The sequence below is a fragment of the Notolepis coatsorum genome, assembly GCF_963971535.1.
Source record: "Notolepis coatsorum genome assembly, chromosome: 2".
NCBI lineage: Eukaryota > Metazoa > Chordata > Actinopteri > Aulopiformes > Paralepididae > Notolepis > Notolepis coatsorum.
This window is the reverse complement of record NC_140166.1, coordinates 29245607-29271193: the sequence shown is the minus strand read 5'-3', so window position 1 is coordinate 29271193 and position 25587 is coordinate 29245607. Positions and strand designations below refer to the sequence as shown.

The window sequence follows — 25587 nt, the reverse complement described above, 5'->3', positions numbered from 1 at the left end:
CTACTTATTTCAACGAACATTTCAAACTAAATAACAGATTATGCACATAAAACGCTGAAAACAACCGAAGCAACAATAGTATTTTAATGAGGCTATTATTATTATCATTATTATTTTGCAACAAGTTAGCCCTCTCATAAATAGCACATATAAATGAATAACTAACTTGAACTAACTTAATAGGATTGAAGTGATATTTGGCTTAAAAAATCGGTCGCCTGGCAAAAAAAAAAAAGCCAGACGATGTGCATTGGGCCGCGGCTCTCTGACGCCTTATTTTCTGGGCCCCGGCCTGAAAAGTTTGGGAACCCCTGGGCTAGAGGAGGTTTTTGTGCTTCTCACTAGCTCTGTTAGGTCGTGGAGGGAAATGGGTGAGAAGGAATTCAGAGTAGACTGACTGTTAGGAGATAATGGTTGGATTGAGGTGGAGGGTGTGTAATACCTGCCCTGACACTGGCAACCTTATTTACAAAAAATAGGAGAAAATCATTGACAGTCCTCAGCAGAGAAAACAGGTGTGACAGGGGTTTGTGGACTGACAATGATATTAATGGTGTCGAATAGGACTTTGGGGTTTAGTTTGCTAGATGAAATTAGGTTTGTGAAATAGGCAGCTCTCGCATCCTTAACCATACTGTTAAAATCAATTAAAAGTTGCTTAAAATGAAGACGGTGTACATTAAGCTGAGTGGACTTTCGCTCAATACACCGGCAATTTCGTCTAAAACGACGAATATCCTCATTGAGCCAGGGAGAGGGATTTAAAGTGCGAACAGTGCAGGATTTGAGAGGAGCAACTACATCTAAAATGTCAGAGCAGTGCCGGTTAAAAGCATTAACTAAATGTCGCCATTTACATTCAGAGATGGCACCGCACTGCTCTCAAAGGCTGTGGAAAATGTATCTGCTCGCTTAGTGGAAATAGTGTCAGTTTTAAAAACGAAATAAAAAAGTATGCATTTGTGATCACTTAAAATAATTTCCTCATAAACAATGTTATCTATGTCTAAGCTAAGAGTAAAAACAAGATCAAGTGTGTTACCTTTGTTGTGTGTGGGGCCTGAGACATGTTGGACAAAATTGAAGGATTCAGTGATACAAATAAAATTGGTGGCAAAATTGTCATTACAGTTATTAATATGGAAATTAAAATCCACTAAAAAGACGATTTTTTCCAGTTTGATGATGGAGGTTAAAAGGTCGTTAACATCTGTAAAAAAATAACTATTAAAACCAGGGGGTCGATGAATTAAAATACAATAAAATGGGTTAGTGTGCCCAACTTTGGTGATTAAAAGTTCAAAGGAGCTGTGTGTAGTACTGGAGTGCACAATCCTGGAGGAGAAACAGTTCTTGTGCACCAGTACTACGCCGCCTCCTACGCAACTGGTGGTGGCATTTGACCGGGGGGGTCTGGGGCAGTGATGCCGGTAACGCGTTACTAAGTAACGCGTTATTGTAATCTGATTACTTTCCCCCGAAAATAGTAATCTAACGCGTTAATCTTTAAAAGCCAGTAATCTGATTGCAGTTACTTGTCCAAGTGGCTGTGCATTACTATTTCGTTACTATCTCATCATAAATTCATAATGCAGGCGGAATGCAGTATTTTATTTCGTTTTCGACAGTCAAAAATACATTTTGAGCTGTTTTTCTTTTGGGAGTGACGTAGTGTGGCAGTGAAAGGGTTACACAAGAATGTGTCCCGCGGGCCGCGGCGTGACTGGACACTCTGTCTGTGAGTGACTCTGCTTTGGTACAATCACATTCCCCATCCACAGTCTGCGAATCAGTGGCAGAGTAGGGCGGGTCTTTAACAGCACGTCATGTGACATATGCGCCAATCGTGTAACAGCAGGGCTCCGTCGTCGGAGAATTCCACCCCAAAACGCTTGGCAAAATTAAAAGTGAGTTTCTGTTCAGACTTCCATCCCAAAACGCTCGTCAGTCACTACTTCACGTTCATATGCGGAGGAAACAAAATACTGTCTACCGCTAAAAACAGCACATCCAATTGCATTGAAAGCATCTGGAATCACAACACTAGCCGACGCTTCGACTAGTAGGTACAGGAGGACTCGGAGGCCAGCCAAACAGCAAAAGAGAGAGATTGTTTCTTTCCCTTTTGATTAATGTATATTTGATGGTGGCAGAGCAAAAGCTCTTATTTGCCAGATTTACAGTTAATTTACATGTTAAAGAGAGACTGATTGTATGTTTATAGAGAGACATTTATAAAAACAATGTAATAGTTACAGTTGATATAATTGAATAGTTCAGCCTGCATTTGTTAGATGTGAATGGATACACTGGTTTTGTAAAACCACTGGCTGGCTGCTCTAATGCTGTGAGCATCATAGACTGTTGCTTTACCATACTTGATGGTACAGAAGCTGAAGCACTAGTTTAACAATTTACGTTATGTGCAGAGAAACAAGTTAAAAACAATTTATGCACTTTCAATAAAGCGTTTAAAAAAAACGGTTGGGGGAACGACGACGACTTCGTAACCTAGTTACTTTCAAAGTAACTAAGTTACTCTGATAATCAAGTAATCAGTAAAGTAACTTGGATTACTTTTTAAAGGAGTAATCAATAATCAGTAATCGGATTACTTTTACAAGTAATCTGTGGCATCACTGGTCTGGGGGCACAGGTAAAAGAGAAGTTTGGCGGACACAGTTCATTTAAAAAGACATATTCCTCTGACCTTTGCCATGTTTCTGAGAGACAGAAAATGTCCAAATCGTTGGCCGTAATGAAATAATTTAGGATGAAAGATTTGTTGGCTATGGAACAGGCATTTAACAAGGCCATTTTGATAGCCTTAGGTCCTAGTTTACAGGGTGGTTGTGACAGTGGGCACAGATGACAGGCATTCGCGCCCCGGCAAAACCTGCCACCAGACTCCCGTGGACTACGCCGTGACCAGTGATTTATGATGACTGGGATGGGGAAGGAGGAAGAGCTGTCAAGAGGGTTCGCAAAAAACATAATACCATTATTATGAGGAGAGGAGAGGAGAGGAGAGGAGAGGAGAGGAGTTGGGATGGAAAGGAAAGCTGAGAAGAGGGGAGGAGAGGAGAGGAGAGGAGAGGAGAGGAGAGGAGAGGAGAGGAGAGGAGAGGAGAGGAGAGGAGAGGAGAGGAGAGGAGAGGAGAGGAGAGGGGAGGGAAAGCTGAGAAGATGAGAAGAAGAAAACAAGAGGAAATAAACTGAAAGTAAAGAGGAAATGAAATTAGATGAAATTAATTTAAAAGGTCCCTACAGCTCCTACAACTGTTACATGTGTAAGGAAAATAGTGTACGTTTATGGGGACATTACATAGACTTACATTCATTCTGTAACATACAGTATGGCTTAGCCATAATGCTTACCTAGTACTCAGAGAACATTCAGCTCCATGCCATCAGTATCGATACACAACAAGCTGCTGACAATACCATGCATTTTACAAAATGCCCCATAGGGGGTGACAGTCACCACCTAAAACACTCAAATAAGGAGCACTTCAGGATTCATATTCTTCAATCACCTTTAACAGAACATAGGCATAGGGCATCCTACTCTCATGGCTCATATAATATAAATGTGCATCTGCACTCATTTTAATCTTGGTTGTATTAACTGTATACTGTCAGGACTACTTCATTCAGTGCTCTGCAAGTTGTCATGAAGATTAACAACACTAAATAATATTATGAAACAATGTCAGACTTCACCAAAGGTTACAGAGAATAATTAGTTGCTCAGTATCCAGTAATTGGAGTCATCGTATATAGAGAAGCATGGTAATGGGACAAGCTGCTGTCTAACTCTAACACTACTCATGTTGTCTGTCACATCTCCATATTCTTTACATTTGGATACTGGAAAAGGAGATTTTTGTCACATAATTAACCATTTAAAGTAATTGCCCAGTCCTACAACATAACTTCAGAACACTATGCATCACAGGTACAATTAGGGAGTGATATCACATTCCTATATCCATAGAAAGTTCCAGTGTATTCATTGTATTTGGTGAATTAAGTGTTACTGATTTCTCATGTTCCTAACTCTGATTCTGATTGGCCTGCAGGTGGATGACTGATTTCTCATGTTCCTAACTCTGATTCTGATTGGCCTGCAGGTGGATGACTGATTTCTCATGTTCCTAACTCTGATTCTGATTGGCCTGCAGGTGGATGACTGATTTCTCATGTTCCTAACTCTGATTCTGATTGGCCTGCAGGTGGATGACTGATTTCTCATGTTCCTAACTCTGATTCTGATTGGCCGGCAGGTGGATGACTGATTTCTCATGTTCCTAACTCTGATTCTGATTGGCCCGCAGGTGGATGACTGATTTCTCATGTTCCTAACTCTGATTCTGATTGGCCCGCAGGTGGATGACTGATTTCTCATGTTCCTAACTCTGATTCTGATTGGCCCGCAGACGGGAGTGTTGCCTCATACAGACTGGACTGTGGCCTCGTACAGACAACAACATAGTAAGTAACTAATATAGTATACCAACAAGTGTTGTGAAGGGCCAGATTAAAGCTGAGAATCTACGTTTATTGTTTTATATACCTTGTATATTATATATATATATATATATATATATATATATATATATATATATATATATATATATATATATATATATATATATATATATATATATATATATATATATATATAAGTTATCCCCCTTTAAGCCTGCGTTTGAATCCTAGTAATATTCACTTTCCTCATTGGATAACGCCCTTGACGTTCTCGGCGCCAGACAACGCGCCCCTGAAGTCAGGTTCAAAGGCGAGTCTGGGCATGTTGGAACATGCCTGGTGCCGGCGCATTGATTCGAGACGAGAGATGAGGTTTGGCACTAGAAAGCCACTTAAGTATATATATCGTGGAAGGCGCAGCAGCAGTAGTGTGATTCTAATGTAGTGTAAAGCAGTTAGTCTAAACAGAGTGTTGTGAACCTAACGTGCGAAGTGAATAGTAAAAGTGTCAGAGTTAATGCAGTAACGTCAAGTTCGACTTAGCTTAATGTGAAGTAAAGAGTCGTCATTTTAGTGTGAATCGTGTTACAGCAGTTCGTTCGTGTGCGACATTACCCAGCAGTTCGTTCGTTTAGTAACTAGTGCAACCTTAGCAAGTGTGCGTGGGCTTAGTAATTAGTGCCAGTACACGAGGAGGGCCTAGTCGTGGACCTACTGGACATGTGCATATTGGAACCTACGGCGGCGATTGCAGAACCAGTATTGGTTGGATTATAGTGATTGTGGAACGTACTACTGTGGAGAAGAGCCTCGTTAATACCCACTGTCGTTTGGATTTAACCACCTTGAAGATCTTACCTCGGGCTAGCTTCGTGGACCGAAGCTGGCTGGCTATCGTCATTGCTATCGGGCAATTGGATTACAGCTATTGCTTTGTTGCTGAGCATTTGGATTATAAGGACTGGATTCCGTACGAGAACCCCCTTTCTTCAATTGAACAGACTGAGTATCCGAACATTCTTCTTTCCTCCAGAGCTTACATCTCTGAGAGGATACCCCCCTGTCTCCAGCGGTACCATCGTTTGCCCACTATAGTGCCACCCTACGCCAGGCGGCGTTTAGTCTAGTATCCCAGCTTAGGAATTATTCATTCCCACTGACTTTGCTACTGACTGATTTTATTCATATTCTTCGCCATACAAGCTCAACCCTTAATTTCCATTCTGTACAATTGCTGCATAATAATAAATATTCTAAATGATATTTCTTTGTCACCGTGCCGTATTATTCTGAGTGTCTGCCATATTATAACTGTACTTTCTGGCAAGTAATAATAATGATAATTAGCAGTGGTTTAATCTATCACAATCTTTAATACAGTCAGGGTTTTGTAACCCCTCAGTTACAGTAAGTAACTAATAGAGTATACCAACATGGTAAGTAACTAATAGAGTATACCAACATGGTAAGTAACTCTAGTATACCAACATAGTAAGTAACTCTAGTATAGTATACCAACATGGCAGTATAGTATACGAACATAGTAAATAACTCTAGTATATTATACCAACATAGTAAGTAGCTCTAGTATAGCATACCAACATAATAAGTAGCTCTGGTATAGTATACCAACATAGTAAGTAATTCTAGTATATTATACCAACGTAATAAGGAACTGTAATATAGTATACCAACATAATAAGTAACTCTAGTACAGTATACCAACATAGTAAGTACTGTAGCCTGTGTACTGGGGGGAAATAAACAGTGACATCTGAACTGATACCAGTACCGGGAACCCAACGGTGCCTGTTTCTGTACTTTACTCTCTCTGTAATAATGTCATTTCAGTCGTTTTTTTTAAGGTCACAGTGAGGCTGCCTTTCTGGTGCTTTTGGTACTATGCGTTTCCGTTTCAGCACCTCGGACAGCGCCAGCTGACACAGACTGCAGACTGGGAGCGGTCTCTGGCGGGGCCCAAGCAGAAGAGCTCAGCCAGGCATTGCTGTTGGGAGGGTGTTCTCTTGTTCAGCTCTCAACTGTGACAAACTCCAGGCTTTAGCTTGGTAATAAAGACACCATTATTCGCTGATGAAAGAGTTGACTTGACTTGACTTGACATAGTGCAGGATTAAAATGGTTGGTCTGCTCTCTAATGTCCCCTGCTGGGGTTGACAGGCTCTAACTCTGAAGGTGCATCATTCCCAGCAAATTAACACCTTTTGTATCTAAAAGCTTTTTCTTCAAATTAACCACTAATCGCACTAATTTCTTTTTTTAAACAATAAAAGTATATGCTTCCTTAACACTTTGGTTGCCTTGGGTTAAATTAATGATATACCATAGGTTGCCGGCTCTATTTGTCTATGGAGAAGTACCCCTTCTTTGCATGGCTATAACTTTTTAAATTCTATTGCTACATTGCCATTATTAGGGCCCATTCAAAGTCCTATATGTATTGTTCATTGTGTAGCAACGTTAAACTTTTTCATTCACATATTCATAGTAAAGTATGGTCTAATGTATAAGTATGTTTTCATCTCTTTCTGCAGCTTTCTCCAGAACGTGATCTATAGCCCCAAATGCATTATATTGATGATGCAATACAGTTTTATGGCAATCAGCGCGATATAAAAAATTCCAACTAGACGTACTTCTAGAAGTTACTACACGTCATCTGATGTTGACCGGATGGGCTAGGGGGCGTTTATAATTCCGTGGGCAGCGTTATACCAATCATCTAATGTGGGTCAAATGTTGATAATAGCAGTTAGTATCGAAGACGGTAACGTTACACGCTGAAACTCACCCCAGTCTCCGCGCGCCGTTGGGCGATCATCGTCGAGTTGAAATCTTATCATTATGGGATGTATAATGGTATATACGTCCAAATCATGTTGTTTATCGAGTTATTGGCAATCGATCACTGTGTAGTGTGACGAGCCAGAGTCGCGGGACCTATAGCGAGCGCCGGAAGTACTACGGTCGTCTAGGACAACCTCTATTCAACATCCTGTTTGGCGATTGCGCCGATCGGCCACCAGATGGCGCTCCTGAACCGCCAGAGAGCTCAGTGGGTCCTGCTGGTTGATCTCAGGCCAGCGGAGGGGACATAATGAATCCGATCGCAGATTTTTGAAATATTGATATAAGGACGATGTACAGCGTCCCCCGGCAACTTGAGCATGGCCAGCAATGACGTGAAAAGACGTTTCATGGCAGTCAAAGTGTTAAAATGGAAATACTCAAGTAAAGTACCTTGTAAATTTACACGTATGGAAATGGTGTACAACTACTTAGTTACTTTCCACCCCTGAGAATAAGGAGTTCAAAATAAAAGTACCCTACAATGAATAAGTACCGTGTGTGTGTGTGTGTGTGTGTGTGTGTGTGTGTGTGTGTGTGTGTGTGTGTGTGTGTGTGTGTGTGTGTGTGTGTGTGTGTGTGTGTGTGTGTGTGTGTGTGTGTCTGTGTGTGTGTGTGTCTGTGTGTGTGTGTGTGTGTGTGTGTGTGTGTGTGTGTGTGTGTGTGTGTGTGTGTGTGTGTGTGTGTGTGTGTGTGTGTGTGCTTGGCCCCTACCTAGCTGGTGGGCCCTCCTGAGGCAGGAGAGCGAGGCGTTGAGCCTTGCACACTCTTCCTCGTTCGCCCCGAACTTCTGCAGCGCCTCAGACACCTGCTCCTCACTCATCCCCAGCAGCCCCTCCAGAGTCACCTCCCCCGGGGTCACCTCCTGAGACACACACACACACACACACATACACACGCACACATACACACGCACACACACACACACACGCGCACACACACAGACGCACACACACAGACGCACACACTCATACACAGACGCACACACACACAGACACACACACACACACAGACGCACACACACACACACAGACACACGTGCACACACACATACAAACAGAAACACACACACACACGTGTACATACAACAGAAACAGACACGGACATGCACACAAACACACGCCCATGCACACATGCGTGCACAAATTAATTTTCTTCTGAAAGTTTGTTGAATGCATTCTACGTTCTGTTAGTAAACACTAGGGGTGGAACGGTTCACAAAATCGACGGTTCGGTTCGTATCACGGTTTTAGGTTTACGGTTTTCAGTTTGGTTCGGTATACGTCGTTTTTTATTTTAAAATAATGTGACACTCCAAAAATACCAACATAAGATATATAGCCTAAAAATAATCCAACTTTTCAGTTATTCTCAAGGACGTAGTCATGCAAAAACTGAAAGAATGAGGCCATTTGACATCAGGCACATTATTTTGACAGTGACGGTTAGAGCTAGGAGAGATTTTGGTACAGCAAGAGGGGAGGCATTGCTGATTTAAACATGTCTCTCATTTATTTGGTAAAAAAAAAGTTTACTGTTTGGCACACAAAGACCGAACTGACTGAAAAATATAGGCAGCATTTGTCAAAGTATTAACCCGTCAATATACCCCCCTTCCCCACTAATCGAACTGGTGTCGTGGAGTCACTTCTCTGTAAGGCTGAGCCCGAATGTCCGAACGTTCGTTCGTTACGTTAACATTCGAATTCTAAATAAAAATTCGAATTGAATTATTATTTTTTATACATTTTTTTTATATTTCTTTTATGTGTCTATTTATTCTGTTTAAACAAATGGGGGTTTTCTTCACAGTTGCAGATAAAGATTAGGCTACACTAATATTATAGTATTAAAAAAAAACTGCTAAGTTATATTCATTAAAGAAAGTTGATTTAATAAAAAAGAAAGACTAATTTAATCAGATTAATCACTTTATTCAAATTGAGGATTTAGTTTGAGGATATTTATATAAAAAAATTTAAATAAAAAATATTTAAAATATTTTATTATAATTTTTATTAAAAACGAAGGTTAGAAAAACCCTGACGAAGTTCGAATCCCAAAAACAGGCTTCGGAGACAGCCTTACTTCTCTGTGAGCGTTTCCACGGTTAGCTCGCGGCTAAAGTTAGTTAGCTCGTAGCTAACGTAACGTTATATTAGGGCTGGGCGATAAAACGATAACGATAACTATCGCGATAAATTATTTCCTCGAAATAAACATGAAACGTGGTCGCAAAGTTTCGATATATCGATTTTCCAAGCTTGGATATCAGCACACGCACTAACAACCAATCAGTGAAGGAGATGTCCGACAGTGAAGGAGACCCGCGGTGCACCTCTGGGTAGAGAGGTAGGACTCTAGTAGTAAACAAGGCTGGCTAGGATAACTAGCTTGCACGGCACTATTTTATATATTTACGTGCCGAGTATGTGTGTGGCGTGAATTCTGAGGCCACGTTTATAGTAGTGTGGGGTATACAGTGGACGTCGTTTCAATATATTGGGGCGGAAGAGAGTATTTTAGGGTCATATTTATTGTCATGAAATACTCCGCTTAGACACAACAGGCTGGCTAGGATAACTAGCTTGCGCGGCACTATTTTATATATTTACGTGCCGAGTATGTGTGTGTCGTGAATTCTGAGGCCACGTTTATAGTAGTGTGGGGTATACAGTGGACGTCGTTTCAATATATTGTGGCGGAAGAGAGTATTTTAGTGTCATATTTATTACATTGTCATGAAATACTCCGCTTGTCGGCTAACTGCTAACGTGCGCGGACTGATGACGACATCAACTCGACTCGAGACATTCGCTTAGAAACAACAGGCTGGCTAGGATAACTAGCTTGCACGGCGCTGTTTTATATATTTACGTGCCGAGTATGTGTGTGCCGTGAATTCTGAGGCCACGTTTATAGTAGTGTGGGGTATACAGTGGACGTCGTTTCAATATATTGTGGCGGAAGAGAGTATTTTAGTGTCATATTTATTACATTGTCATGAGATACTCCGCTTGTCGGCTAACTGCTAACGTGCGCGGACTGATGACGACATCAACTCGACTCGAGACATTCGCAGCAGCATAAGAAGTTAATTAAACTTGACAGACATTATATCGACGATAATTATCGATATCGAATTATATGAATTTTTTTTTATAATTTTATCGCAATAACATTTTTGGTCATATCGCCCAGCCCTACGTTATATAACCGAACAATACACACATGCCCCGAATGCGTAGCGTTCGGTATGACCTCCACGGTTCGGGGCATGCGTGTATTGTTCGGTACACGGTTCGAATGCGTACCGTTCCACCCCTAGTAAACACTATTCCTGCTTCATGACCACTGACTCTAACCACTTTACCATCACATGCACTATTATGCACCATCACTTTACCTGACTACCATGAATACCACCATGAATGCTGCACTTTACCGTCTACTCTACTGTCTCCTATAGGTTTTTTATTTTTTATTTAATTTTTTTTTATTATTGCAAAACAGAAATTATTAAAAGTCAGTACTCAACACATAATGCATAATGCAACTAACATTCAAGGTGGTTAAAATTACATGCAAGTACAGAAACAAGACAAAAAAAAAAGTCTATAATAATATTTTAACCGTATACAGTGTATATCCAGCGAAATTAACAATTATACAAATGCTTATATAGGACATACCCCTAATACCTATTTTCTAAAACCCTACACACATATGCTCCAGCTCGAACCCCCCCCTCCCGGACCCCTCCTTGGATAGTACCTCCATTATCCCTCACTCCTAACCAGACACTACCATTATAAGCTAGCTTTTATTCTCTCCACCACTTCTACCCACATTGACATTTTGGATTCGTTGAGACCCAGAATTCTTGCTGTAGATATTTCTTGATATATCACATCGAGATATGTAAGAGACCAAACTTTACGGCAAATTTTTTCCGGTTGAAACCAGCGTGATGCGATCAGTTTTTTAGCTACTGTGATACCCGATAAGACCAATCTCTTTAGCTGTGGATTTACTGCAAACTCAAAAACATCATTCAAAAGCAATACAGAGGGGTGTACTGGTATATTCCAAGATACGAGTTTTGATAATTGATGGGTCACATCTTTCCAGAATGCCTTAACTGGTGGGCAGTCCCAATACATGTGCATAAATGTCCCTTCGTCTCCATTTGTACATTGGGAGCATTTTGAGTCCTGTTTCAGGCCCATTCTGTTCAGTCTTATAGGAGTCAAGTATGTCCTGTGAATATAGTTAAGATTGATTTGTTGATGGTCCGGGTTCCTTGATGTAAGACGGACATTTGCCCATGCTTCTTGCCAATCAAAGTCACTTTCCAGGTCTGGAATATCCCTCCTCCAGACAGTGTCTAGTTGAAGGGTTTCATACGAGGACGTTAGTAATTGATAATAAAAACCTGATACAAAACCTCCCAATGTTTCTCTTTCATAGAAACATTTGTGGTATCTGTGGTGTTCAACTGGTATGTGTAATGGAACACCGTGAGACTTCAAACATAGGCGTAACTGTATGTAAAAAAGCCATGTGGACTCGGTGAGGTTAAACTTTGTGCATATTTCTCCATAACTACAGAAGCCCTGGTTATTAAAAATATCCCCTAATGAGTGTATGCCTTGCTCTTCCCATATAGGGAATCTTATAGGACGTTTTCCCATTAAGAGTGCATTGTTATTGAATATGGGAGTGTGATTATGCCATTTTTGAGGGTTAGGATATTTTTTGTGTGTTTCCCGCCATGTTCGGATTGCATGGGTAATTATGGGGCCAAATTTCCGCTCACAGTGCTTGATTGGAAGTTTAGTGTGTGCTATGTCCTTCAGTCTCTGTGGGGCTACTATGTTTTCTTCCAATTCTCTCCAAGATACCAAAGCCTGGGGATCAAACCATATTGTCAATGGTCTTAATGTGAAAGCCTTAAAATATTGTAAAAAATCTGGAACTGCCATGCCACCGTCTGCTTTATTTCTCTGTGCGGTGGATCTTTTTATGCGAGGTGGTTTGTTATTCCAAATAAATTTGTATGTGGAGGAGTGTAATCTTTTCCAGTAGCCCTCTGGAGGGGGTAACGGTAGCATTGAGCTGATGAAGTTGATTCTTGGTAATACATCCATCTTAACTATTGTTCTGTATCGTTAAGGGGCTCAGCTTGGCATCACCTTCTGCACTATCTCGCGTACGTGCACGCGTACTGAATAAATTCCACAAATGTACCTCTAATACCAGTATTAGTCTGACCACACCCCTCATCAGCTTACCTTCATAAGCAGGTGTGTGGTCACCTGCTCTCCTCCTTCTCGCTTTCACCACAAGGAAAGTGCCTCGGTAGTACCCCACTTGACGTGTTGTTAGTTGAAAAGAGTTGTGACTGGTTTACATTGTGCTTAACCTTTTCTTCTCTCACTTGTTGTATAAGAAAAGGTTTGGGTCATAATGTATTCCGCGGAGAGTAGACCCGCTAGACCTACTCTTCACCACCGGTTCTCCATTCCCGCCTCCGTCGTGCGCCTCGGTGCTGGGCTGTTGCCACTCTCGTGGTTGCCGACCCAGCCCGGGAGACTGCCGGTGGATAGTTTTCCTCACCGACGAGCCGAGGGTTCGGTGCCGTCGCTCCGGCGATGGCCTGATCTCGACTCTGGTTCCTCTGGTTCTGGGGAATCGCCCGTTGATGAACGGGAGATTGTCTTGGAGCCGGAGGATTTGCGACGAAAACTTTTTGCGTCTGCTCGCTCGCGTCGCAAGATGGTGGCGTGCAGACGCGAACGGCCTGGGTTTGGGGAATTGCTGGAGACCAGCGAGGACGCGTCCGACTCTGGATTTCTGATGGAAACTGAAGACTTCATGGAGGAGGCGGACGGGTTCTTGTATGATGGTCCCGTGGAGGAGAGTATCCCTCCTCCGGAGACCCCGGAGGGGGGAGAAATGGCTCCATGGGGCGCCTTGTTCGAGGATGTCGAGGAACCACCTTGGCCTCATCAGCAGGATGCCCTACTGTCAGCCGCATCGGATTGTGGCTCCTTGACCAGTCGCAGCCTGCTGTATGCGAGGGATGCGGGGTCGGTGTGTATATATGAATCTACCCTGTTACGTTGGGGGGTGAGTTGTGTTGTGTTACGGGTTTTAAGCAAGGTCTGCAACTTACACTCGGTAATAGGTTCTATTAGCTTGATGCTCCACATGCAATTAGAACTGGTGTTATTCCATTGCTTTAACTAAGTATATGTGTTTTCACAACGCTGTGTTGTTAGTTGCAGTAATGCTCGTACGCACATTTTTCATGGCCTAGCCATTACTCTCGTTCAGCGTTCTTCCTATGTATGACATAGGCAACGGGTATGGGATTCACGCACAGGCGACTTGTGTTTTGTTGTAAACCCTTTTTTACACTTTGTGGGTAGCAGGCATTGTATTAGCTTATGCTATGCTTTGTTCTACCGGAGGTTTTCAAGATGGCTACGGTTGTTTTCTGTGTGTAGGGATAAAAGGTGTGTTTTCGGGAGGGGGTGTCGAATAAACCCCTCCTTTTTCCCACTTGATTGGTTTAGAGGATTTGTTGATCTTTTCTGCTGAGCCAGTCAGGGCCAAGCCAGTGCTTGACAGGGGGGGGGGGGGGGGGGGGGGGAGGGGTATTCTACCGACTCCTGTTATGACAGGATCCGGTGGGTTTCCCCGCCCGTTGTAGCGTTGTTGCTATGGCGACGCCTTCCATGAGCTGGTGTCTTAAAGATGTCAAGGTTGGGCGCAGGACTTACAGCCTGCTGCGCCCGTTTATGTGTCAAACTTGAGTCTGTTGGTCACGTGTCTCACAGTTTACATATCTTTTTCTTGACCGTGGTCTCATGTGGGAAGGTGTTTTCTGGGGGAGTCTGGTCTTACACTCTGATTAAAAGGAGTGACTGGATTAAAATCATGTGAAAAACAGGGTTTTTACTCCCAGCTGTGCAGTTGGGTCATACGGGTGATGCCTTTTCTTTATTTTATAAAGAGTTGAATGTGTCTTGATGGATATGAAATGAGGGTCCCTGATGGAAACAAGACTAACGTCTTTCTCAGGTCTGCCTCCCCTTATCTTTTTGTATGTATTCCTGTACTGCAGTCTGTTGGGTAAATATTTTCATTCATTCATTCATGGAGTTGATTGCATCTCGCCCCTCTTGTCGTTCCCTGGGCGTCTTGGGGATTCAATATGGTGGTCTAAACGGCCTATTGTTGATGTGGGTATGTCAGAACGCACACATAGTGCTGGCTCAGGATGTGCTTTGGGCCGTTGCTGACTGGCGCGCCTCGTTTGCTTTGGTAAAACAGCGTTTTTATGGAGCAATTGGGATGGGGTTTTTTTCCTCTTCTGACATCCTGTGTGTTGTCGATGGGTTCCCGTTCATGTCAGGGGATGATGACGGAATGGGTCTGGACATATGGGGAAGGGTCTCACGCCCTAGGGGTGGGCCGCCGGACGCGGTTCATACCGACACGTCTGGGTGGCGCCTTCTTTTTTATGTTGGGATCAAACGCGCATATCTGCCCCTTCTCCTGGGGTTGGCAGGTCGGCGTGATTAGGGCACGGGACTGGTTCTGGTCGCGCTGGTCCAGATCAGTGCACCCGTTGTCCGCTGGGGATGCAGATCTGCTGTTCTGGTACCCTGAGGGACTTGGGGTTTTTTTCAGGGGGAAAAATGCTAGGTCGATCCGGGTGTCACAGGGTTGAGCGTTATGGGACCCTTGTTGGGTGCGTTGTATTCTGCACTGTCGTAATGGCTTACGGCCGTGCCGACCTGTACGCGTCCGATCTCGTCGGATCTCGGCCGCTGTACGGGTTGGTCTTGGTTGGTACTTGGTTGGGTGACCTCCTGGGAATACCGAGTGCGGGGTGCTGGGGCTGGTCTTCCATATTACGCTCTTCTCTTGCGTTTTGGCGCTGAGGAGCCTGTTGGGTGGGGTTAACCTCCTTTGGGATCCTGTGCTCCCCGTATCACCGGGCCCGGTCCGGGGTGATGCTCGTTGACCCGTAGGCCCGGGATAGCCCTGTTGGGAACCGGAACGCGGGCTGCGGCGGTGCCGCAGGTGTGTTTCGGGGTTCTTTCCTGAGGGGTTATGGGACCAACCATTGCATGGGGTGATGCCTGGGTGGTTGGTTCTCTGGTGTGTTGCTGCAGTGTCAACTCCCGGTTCTCCGGTTGAGGGTGCCCCTGCACGTTCATGACGTCTGCCGATCGTATGGGCTTTTCTGTGGGCAGCTGTCAGGGGTCGAGTGGTCTACGGATCCCACTTCTGACGTGCTGTTTGAAAGCTTGGTTATGCGACAACGCCAGCATACGCCCCTTCCGCCGGGACGGCTGTTCAGCTGTCCTTTCTGGCGCCTGCCTCGTCCGCAGTTTTTCCAGGCTTGGGTTGACAGCCTGTTGCCTGGTCTTTCCCCGGTGCGCTGCCTGCTTCCGTTGGTTACCTCTTGTGTGTTTAACCGTGCTGTCTGCCTGTTGCAGGGCTTGTGTTCCAGGCGGTGTGCTGTTGGGGAGGACAGGGCCCACTCGGCTGAGGGGCCCCTTGTCCGGATACGCTGGCGATGTGGGGGGCGGGGTCACTAGGTGCCCCCCTGGTGGGGTCTTGATGCTGGCATCATGGACTTCTCCGGGCCCCCATTCCAGGGAGCCCGGTCCTTTGGTGGATCTGGGTCTTCCTTCGCGCTCCGCTGCTACGGCCTTGCCACGGGGTTGGGTTTGCTCTTGACCCTGTGATTCTGGGGGCAGTAACGAGGTTGTTCCTCCGTTCGTTCCCGGGTGACATGCGGGTTGTGCGTGTGTGTAGTCGTGGGGTCAAGCCACGGTCTGCTCACCCTGTGCGTTGAGTTGCTTGAGTGCCTCTTCGCGCGGTCGGGTCCGTCGCCTTCCCGTGAAGCCCCTAATAGGGGGGCTACCCGCCATTAGGGGGGGTCGGGGGGGCTCGGCCCTCCCTGTTCTGATGGTTGTGGGGGGCTGTCAGCGGGGTGTATTTGTCAGCCAGCGGCTCCGCTTGGCCTCCCTTGTGCAGAAGGTGATGCCAAGCTGAGCCCCTTAACGATACAGAACGTTAGGTTATGACTATAACCAAGTTCTGTTAGTTAGGGGCGACGCTTGGCATCAGACGGCCGCTGCAGCCCTTGACCTCACCTTGTGGTGAAAGCTTGGGAAGGAGGAGAGCAGGTGACCACACACCTGCTTATGAAGGTAAGCTGATGAGGGGTGTGGTCAGACTAATACTGGTATTAGAGGTACATTTGTGGAATTTATTCAGTACGCGTGCACGTACGCGAGATAGTGCAGAAGGTGATGCCAAGCGTCGCCCCTAACTAACAGAACTTGGTTATAGTCATAACCTAACGATACCCTTGCCTGTACTGAGTTTTTAAGTTTTGCCCACCTGTCCAGGTCGTCTTTGATTTTGTTCTGTATTTTTGTGTAATTGTGCTTCACCGTTTGTCTTATGGTGGGAAATATTTCCACACCCAAGCATCTAAAATGTTTTACCATGGGTATCGCACCTGGGAGGGTTGTGTCTTTTTTTGCATGGATGTTAAGTGGAAGGAAAGCCGACTTCGGCCAATTTATTTATCCTATAGGTTTCTTATATTTCTTTATACTTGTATACATTATATTTTATCTAGGTATTTTTAAGTGTCTTATGATCATGATTTATGTGTATTTTTATTTGATTGCCATGTACTGTCTCTTGATTGAACAAAGACAAGTATGTTGTATATGTGCCTCGCTCATTATACAATGACAATAAAACCGAATTGAATTGAATTTAATTGAATTCATTCAATTTAATTACATTTAATTAAATGTCAGTCCACTAGCATGCTTAGAATGACGCTAACAAGCGTTAACATCTTCACACCGTGTCCTGTCCGCGTGTAACTGTTCCGCAACAGTAAGTGACTTCCGGGGTAGGCCTGATTGGCCCCGACAGGCACGTGACGCGGCAAACTCAGGACGCGCAACGAGGCTGCTGAGAGCTGTCGCGCGGAAATAGGCTGTCTATTGCCATTCTCTAACACAAACTCTAACCTTAACCAGCTCCTTAACAGCGCCTAAACTTAACCGTTCTAACCTTAACCAACTCCGAAACAATGCCTAACCTTAACCTTAACCTTAACCATGCCTAACCTTAACCATAGAAAGAATATTGCCATTCTCTAACACAAACTCTAACCTTAACCAGCTCCTTAACAGCGCCTAAACTTAACCATTCTAACCTTAACCAACTCCGAAACAATGCCTAACCTTAACCTTAACCTTAACCATGCCTAACCTTAACCGGCGAAAGAATACACGTTAAAAAAAAAATCACGTTAAAAAAAAAAATTTTGATGGGATTCGAACTCGTCAACAACGGACCGCAGGATCGCAGGACCGCTGCTCTGCGAGGTGAGCTGAAGCGCCGAATGAAAGTCATAGCGGATTTGGACGGTTACATCATTCCGCAAGCTCTGCCGCTCCGCTCCGCGGAGCGTGCCGCGCAGCAGAGAAAGTTACGCGTCACGTGCCTGTCGGGGCCAATCAGGCCTACCCCGGAAGTCACTTACTGTTGCGGATAGGCTATAAGCGTCCTGTCCTGGATGTGAAGCAGTGTTGCATGAGAGCTGCTCCTACACAAAGTGCCATGCCAGGGAGCCGCCACTAGAGGCAGAGTGGCTGTCCGTGAGTGAAGGACTGACTTACTGCGTGAGTTATTCACATTACCAGTCTATGAGGTGCTTCGCATCTAAACACCAAAACACTGGTTATAACACTATATATAGTTATAATGAGTTTCATAGGTCAGTTACACATCGCACTAGGCCTATGAAACACATTGTAATGTTGCGTAGGATGTACTTCTTGAAGACACATGTGATCACAATGTAGATTCATATATTGGAAAAGGACATGGTTTTTAAAACTCCTGCTCCATTGCATTGGATTGGAGCCTGGTGAGATGATGCAGCACCTATGTTTCTCAATACTAAAGTGACCAGTGAAATCATGGCCAGTACTAGTCAACATCATGCCAGACAATGTTTAAATGTACCAACAAGTTATTACATTAAAAGTATGATGTGACAGTGATATCATGTCAGGAGCTGTCTCTCCTGTTACTTGGATCCACTGTTTAAAAAACAGTACGTTACGTTATTACAGTGATATCATATCAGGATCTCTCCTGTTACTTGGATCCGATGTTTAAATGAAACAGTACGTTAAGTTATTGCAGTAGTATCACATCAGGATCTCTCCAGTTTACCTGCGTGACCTCCTTGCGCACGTTGACGATGCGGAACCAGAGGCCCAGGCGGGGGAAGCCCTCCAGCTCGGCGCTGCGCTCCTCTAACGCCACCTTGCACTTACAGGACAGCTGGCGGCTGAAGTACTTCACCAACCTCCCCTGGAGAGGAGGGAACAACACAGTCAGTGAGGGAACGACACAGTGAGAGAGGGAACGAACACAGTGAGGGAGGGAGGGAGGGAGGGAGGGAGGGAGGGAGGGAGGGAGGGAGGGAGGGAGGGAATGACACAGTGAGTGAGTGAGTGAGAGAGAGAGAATTAGGCTGGATCACATTCGCTCTTCATTCAAACCCTCAGAGTCTTCCCCAGAGTCAGATAAGAAAATATCAATTAGATTCAAATAAATAGAGCTAAGGACAACAACAAAAAAGAAAGCATAGGAAAACTGGTTTCATACAGACAGTCCCTGGGCCCTATTCCCCGTACCTGGTTCAACTAAGTCGATCAAAAGTCCCATTATCCAGATTCAATTAACCCGATGTTTGAATCCAGGCTTTCCCTGTTCCTCGAACGCTGATTCAGTCTCGTTAATTCGAACCAGACTTGATACTCAGGATAGTTGCGCGCGGCCGCCTCGCTTGAAAAGACAGCAGGTGTTGATCGCAGAAATCCTGATTTTCTAACGCATTGATTGATTGATTGATTGATTGATTGATTGATTGATTTAAAACTTTATTAACAGATTGCAGAATGGGTACAATACAGTACGGCTCAATAGCCTTGCCGACAAGTTAAATGCATAATCTATAGGCTAATGTTAAGTCCCTCATTACCCCCAATCAATCAGATTATAAAATAAAAACACAGTTAAGAATCATACACATAAACAAATAAATAATAAATAAAAATGCACAGCCTATGTACAAAAGAAATAAACAGGGGAGGAGAGGAGAGTCTATTGTTGACGTGACACCAGCCATCAGTGGGCAGCAGCACACAGTTGGAATACACCCAGTCAACTCTCCCTTCCTGGCCGGCCTCTCCACCTCTAGGCCACCTGATTTATAAATATGGAGATCGAGGAGTACTTTACCAAACCTACTTCCTCACTTTCTAGACCTATCGACAAGGAGTGATTTTGTGGGCTCGTAAAGTTTGAGATTTCAATGTTCATTCATCTGAATGAACAATATTTAACATTACTGATCACAGTTCAACCAGAAGATGTAACCACACCCACCATATCATATAAAAGACTGTGTCACAGTGGCCGCTAAGTCTGTCTCTCATTTACTGTCCAAGGAGCAGCTCCAAAAGGTGCTGCTTGACGCCATCACAGACACATGGAGGCACTTTGCTTAGTTGTGCACTGTTGTGTTGTAGTACCTGTACCTGCCACTGCAGACATATGAGAACATAATGAGAATATGACTCCGCATTCACGCAGCAAAAACAGAGAGACTCAGACTCAGCTTCTTCCACCAGGCCATCAGAACACTCTATTCTCTACACAAATAGTTTCTTCCCCTCAGCTGTCAGACTTCTGAATCAAAACTCTACTTAGCCCACTACACCCCACTGTATTAGATAGCCCATAGCTTATGTAGACTTTATTTTAATTATAATAATTTTTTTCTCACCATCGCACATTGTGCTAACCATTGCACTTTACTGTACAGTTTTATTTATATGTGTCTTATTGCAACTGACTGTTGATTGTCACATCCTGGTCTTGTACTGTGTAATGACAATAAAGTGAATCTAATCTAATCTAATCTATTTTATTATTTGTATTTTTGCACAATCGAGGCGGGCATGGCCACCTACATTTCACTGCATGTCTTGTGTATGTATATGACAAATAAAACTCTTGAATCTTGAATCTTGAACAGTGCACCATAATGATGGGAGAACGAATGCACACTCCAGGGCAGGCAGGACAGGCCTTTAGTGAAATCAACGTCCAAAGAGATCTAACTGCCGCTTTGAAGTATGGGACTACAAAGAAATGATGGCATTCTTCTGTTAACCCTTTCACTACCACACTACCAAAGGGTTAACCCTTTCACTGCGACAATACTGAAGGTTAACCCTTTCACAGCCACACGACACTGCCCAGCAGGGGGCCTTTCTGTGTTGAGTTTGCAGGTTCTCCCTGTGTTTGTGTGGGTTTCCTCCCACACCATAAATACATGCATGTTAGGCAGGGACTACAGATGAAAACTCATTAGCTAATTCTGGCACATTTACATTGATGTGGAAACTGAAGATGTTGATTAATGTATTGTGCACTGTCCCTGGGTAAAAAATAAAAACTTAAACTTAAACTTTCACAACCACACTACAGAAGGTTAACCTTTCACTACCACACTACAGACGGTAACTTCTGTAGTGTGGTAGTGAAAGGGTTAAAGGAACACTTCAACATTTTGGGAACTGTTTGCCATAAACTATCACAAAACTAGTACCGTGTAACTGTGTAACAAAACAAACATATCCTGAGCAACATTTCAAGTGCTATGCTGGGATATTCTAGAAACATCTATTTTCTAAAACAGATATAAAATACTTCTGTAAACAACAGCTACATGATACTTCTGTAAACAACAGCTACATGATACTTCTGTAAACAACAGCTACATGATACTTCTGTAAACAACAGCTACATGATACTTCTGAAAAAACAGCTACACGATACTTCTGTAAACAACAGCTACATGATACTTCTGTAAACAACAGCTACATGATACTTCTGTAAACAACAGCTACACGATACTTCTGTAAACAACAGCTACATGATAATTCTGTAAACAACAGCTACATGATACTTCTGTAAACAACAGCGACATGATACTTCTGTAAACAACAGCTACACGATACTTCTGTAAACAACAGCTACACGATACTTCTGTAAACAACAGCTACATGATACTTCTTTCTTGTATTTTCCTCCCATCCCAATTTAGTCGTTATGCCAATTCCCCCCTCCCCTTCCTGGTCGTTGCGGTCTAGGGAGCCCTGAAGTCTATCACATGCTTCCTCCGATACATAGGAGACAACCAGCAGCCTCTTTTCACATGGCAGCGAGGACTCTCATTGGGTGAGTGTAACGCGTGGGAGGGTACACTACCTCACCCAGATCCCTTCCTCGCTGTGCAGGCGCCCTGACCGACTTGTAGGAGTCGCTGTTTACAACGACCAGATTACCACCCACCGGCTTCCCTCCCGCTGACACTGCCAATTGTGCCAGTATGACGACCGGCCAAGCCGGAGGCACCGCTGACAGCTGGATTCGATACCAGTGTCTCTGCGGTGGTAGAGACGCTTAGTCTGCTGCGCTACCCGGCCGCCAGCTCAACGATACTTCTGTAAACAACAGCTACATGATACTTCTGTAAACAACAGCTACATGATACTTCTGTAAACAACAGCTACATGATACTTCTGTAAACAACAGCTCAACGATACTTCTGTAAACAACAGCTACAAGATACGTCTGTAAATACTTCTGTAAACAACAGCTACATGATACTTCTGTAAACAGCTACATGATACTTCTGTAAACAACAGCTACATGATACTTCTGTAAACAACAGCTACATGATACTTCTGTAAACAACAGCTACATGATACTTCTGTAAACAACAGCTACATGATACTTCTGTAAACAACAGCTACATGATACTCCTGTAAACAAGTATTGGCATTTTGAAAGTATCTGATATTTGAGATTTTTTTTGCTGCAGTCATTAGTTCCTTCTTTCATTGTTGTTTGAGAAAAAGCTCTTTGAAAATGATTCATTAATTTAAATTATAAATTAAACTTGATTATGCTATTTTTTATTATACAATGAATGGGTCCTGGTTTGAGAGATGGAGAATGCTGTAACCCTGTGTTGAACATGTATGACTGCATGAAGAAACGTGAAACAAAGAGAAACTACATCACTTCTGTGTACTGGAGGAGCTACAAATACAATGGGCTGCTTGTCTGAATGGAAATTGTATTGCAATGGAATGGGGATTGAGCTTTGGGTTAAAGGGGCATTTCACCAAAAAACGATTCTTATTTATTATGCAAATAATCTCATACATATCCCAAAACTCGAAACGGGTTTGCGCATATTCATTTAGTTCGACAGTTATTGAGAGTCAATGAGTTTGAATACATCTTCCAGTGATGTCATCGGAAGACACTGAATCCTTGTGTTGTGTTAATTATAGCTCAATGAATTGTTTGGATGAACATTTATTATTTCACCTTGGACTACACAAGTATTCAAATAGAATATAGTCAAAGTACAATATGGTGCAATATACTATAGCTTAATGCAGTTGGTTTAATACCAATCCAGTCTGTATTTTTGTCAATTATTTACCGATTCCTACACTGATACTGTCACAATCACGGCAAGAGCCTCTCTCTCTCCTCCTGCTTCCACGCCCTTATATGGGCAGCTTCCGACCCCAGCGTTCCCACGCTGTCACCTGGCTGCAATCAGCACAGCTGAGACTCATCCGCTCATCACCAACCCTGATATCAACCCTACGGATCCTGCTCCTGATTTTCTCAGTGTTATCCTATATATAATATGCTTACTTCATATATCTATTCTATCCACATATATGCTTACCACTTGTATCTATTGCTATGTCCGCCCATCACAATCACGCGAGCTGTCTAACGCCTGTCCCGTCTCCCTGCCTCCCTGTGAGTGGCTGTCCCGGAGTGATGACCGGAGTGGTGGACGTCCCGTGATGAAGACCGGGAGGATGCGACCCTCTCTGCATGCCCCCCTGTCTCCCTGTCTCCGGCGGTCTCGTAGTGATGACCGGAGTGTTGGACGTCCTGTGATGATGACCGGGAGGATGCGACCCTCTCTGCGCCGCCCCGTCTCCCTGTCTCCGGCTGTCTCGGAGTGATGCGACCCTCTTTGCACCGCCCCTGTGCCTCAAATAGATCCGCTATCAGCTCTATCTTTAATCATTCAAAATGTTCAGTTGCTATCGCTATCAGCTCTATCTTTAATTTTTCAAAATGTTCAGTTGCTATCGCATGCACTCATCTGTGTTTCACTACACACATGAGTGCATGCCTACCAACTGTTTTTACTGCAACACTACTATCACCGACATCTAAGAAGGGAGATCCCCCCTTGAATGGCCCTTCTAAGGTTTCTCTCCTCCACATTGCCTGTGGTGCATTTTTTCCTATTGCTAGGTTTTAGTAAGTTTTTCCTTACCTTCGCGTGGGGTATGTCTGGGAGTGTTGCATTTATTTATTTTGCATTTATTTTAAATTCTTTGGACCTTATGGTGTTCTTGTTTTGTTCTTGACTTATTGTGATGTTTCTTCTTGACTTGTTTAAAGAAGACGTGTGGACATTAACGTGTGTTGTCGGGCCTTACAAATACATTTGATTTGATTTGATCCTATCAACCTAGGTACGAGGACGTACCCACCCTTGCTGCTCTGTCTTTGTTTGCCTGCCTTGCTCTAACCTCTGTTCTCCCTGTGCCCAGGACCATCACTCCCGGCCCGCGCCGTCTCCTGACACGCCGCCCGCTCGGACGTCGCTGGGAATCTCAAGCGAGCGCCCCTGCTCGTTTTTTTAGATCTTTCCCTGAGAGTCCACATTACAGTTCTACTTTTGTTTTGATGTGAAAAGTGATGCTGCATAAGATTACTGCACTTAGCACTGACTGAGAAAGTACATATTACAGTTCTACTTTGACAAACATATTTACAATTAGAATTTTCTAATGTTAATAATATGAGAGTCCACATTACAGTTCTACTTTTGTTTTGATGTGAAAAGTGATGCTGCATAAGAGGACTGCACTTAGCACTGACTGAGAAAGTAGATATTATAGTTCTACTTTATAAAATGCTAATTGTAAATATGTTTGTCAATGTTAATAATATAAGAAAGTCCACATTACAGTTCTACTTTTGTTTTGATGTGAAAAGTGATGCTGCATAAGATGACTGCACTTAGCACTGACTGAGAAAGTACATATTACAGTTCTACTTTGACGTTTTAATGTTGGACCAAAGCATTGCATGTAATTAGAATACAGGCAAATAAAAGTCATTTAGTTTAAAGTACAATCTTGGCTGTCTTTTTTTCTCAACGCTTCAATAGGTAGATCTTGCCTTCACCAAAAAAAAAGTGATATTGGGCTTAAAAAGGTTGGTGACCACTGGTCTAAAAGGTCAGGGTTGACACCTGGTTAGTGGCCGAGAGTCAAAATTTGGTAGAATTGTCTCTTTGACCCCAGAAACCTTCAGTGTCAATCGAAATCATTGGCTGACCTGGTGAAAATAATCGTTTCTAAAGGCGAGACATCATATAATTACAAGACTTGTGACAAGTAAGGAGAAGCCCTTTCCAAATTCATAATGGTCAGGTCAGTAGCAGCTCTGAAACCCAAATGGTCCATTTGTGCCAATTTTAAACATTGGAGTTGATGGGGAGCTATGCCCAATGTCAGAATCCATACATGTTCAATCTCCTTGGTGACAGACTGCAAGCAGTGCGGGTGGGCACAGCCACATCACCTGCACTTACCGCCAACACCAGAGCACCGCAGGGTTGTGTGTTGAGCCCTGTACACACTTTACACCAATGACTGCACCAGTCCATCACCCACCACTACTTACCTCAAACACTCACAGACAAGCCCTCTGCTCTGGACTATACCTCACCTCAGCTCCCCATTCTCATCAATAACCAAACAGTTGAAATACCTCTGAGTGACACTGGACAACAGACTCAACCAGCACACTAATGACAAGCAGAAAAGGAGCCAGAAAAGACTATTATCATCCGCAAGCTCACTGCCTTACATTACTGCTCTCACTGCCTTAAATTACTGCTCCATGTTGCCCCCCCCCCCCCCCATCTCCTCCTACTGTTGTACCAGAGCATCATTCAACCTACCCTACAGTACT

General features: G+C 43.7%; 1 protein-coding gene across 1 annotated transcript in view; it reads right to left on the bottom strand.

Annotated features, from left to right (window-relative positions):
- Window positions 1-25587, bottom strand: part of ksr2 (kinase suppressor of ras 2) — a gene marked incomplete at both ends in the record, with an annotated part of 189219 nt that overhangs the window by 143511 nt on the left and 20121 nt on the right. Inside the window, 2 exons of the mRNA XM_084308094.1 lie at window positions 8071-8221; window positions 18652-18792. Of these exons, the coding sequence (XP_084164220.1) occupies window positions 8071-8221; window positions 18652-18792 (292 nt within the window). The remainder of the gene's footprint in view (window positions 1-8070; window positions 8222-18651; window positions 18793-25587) is intronic.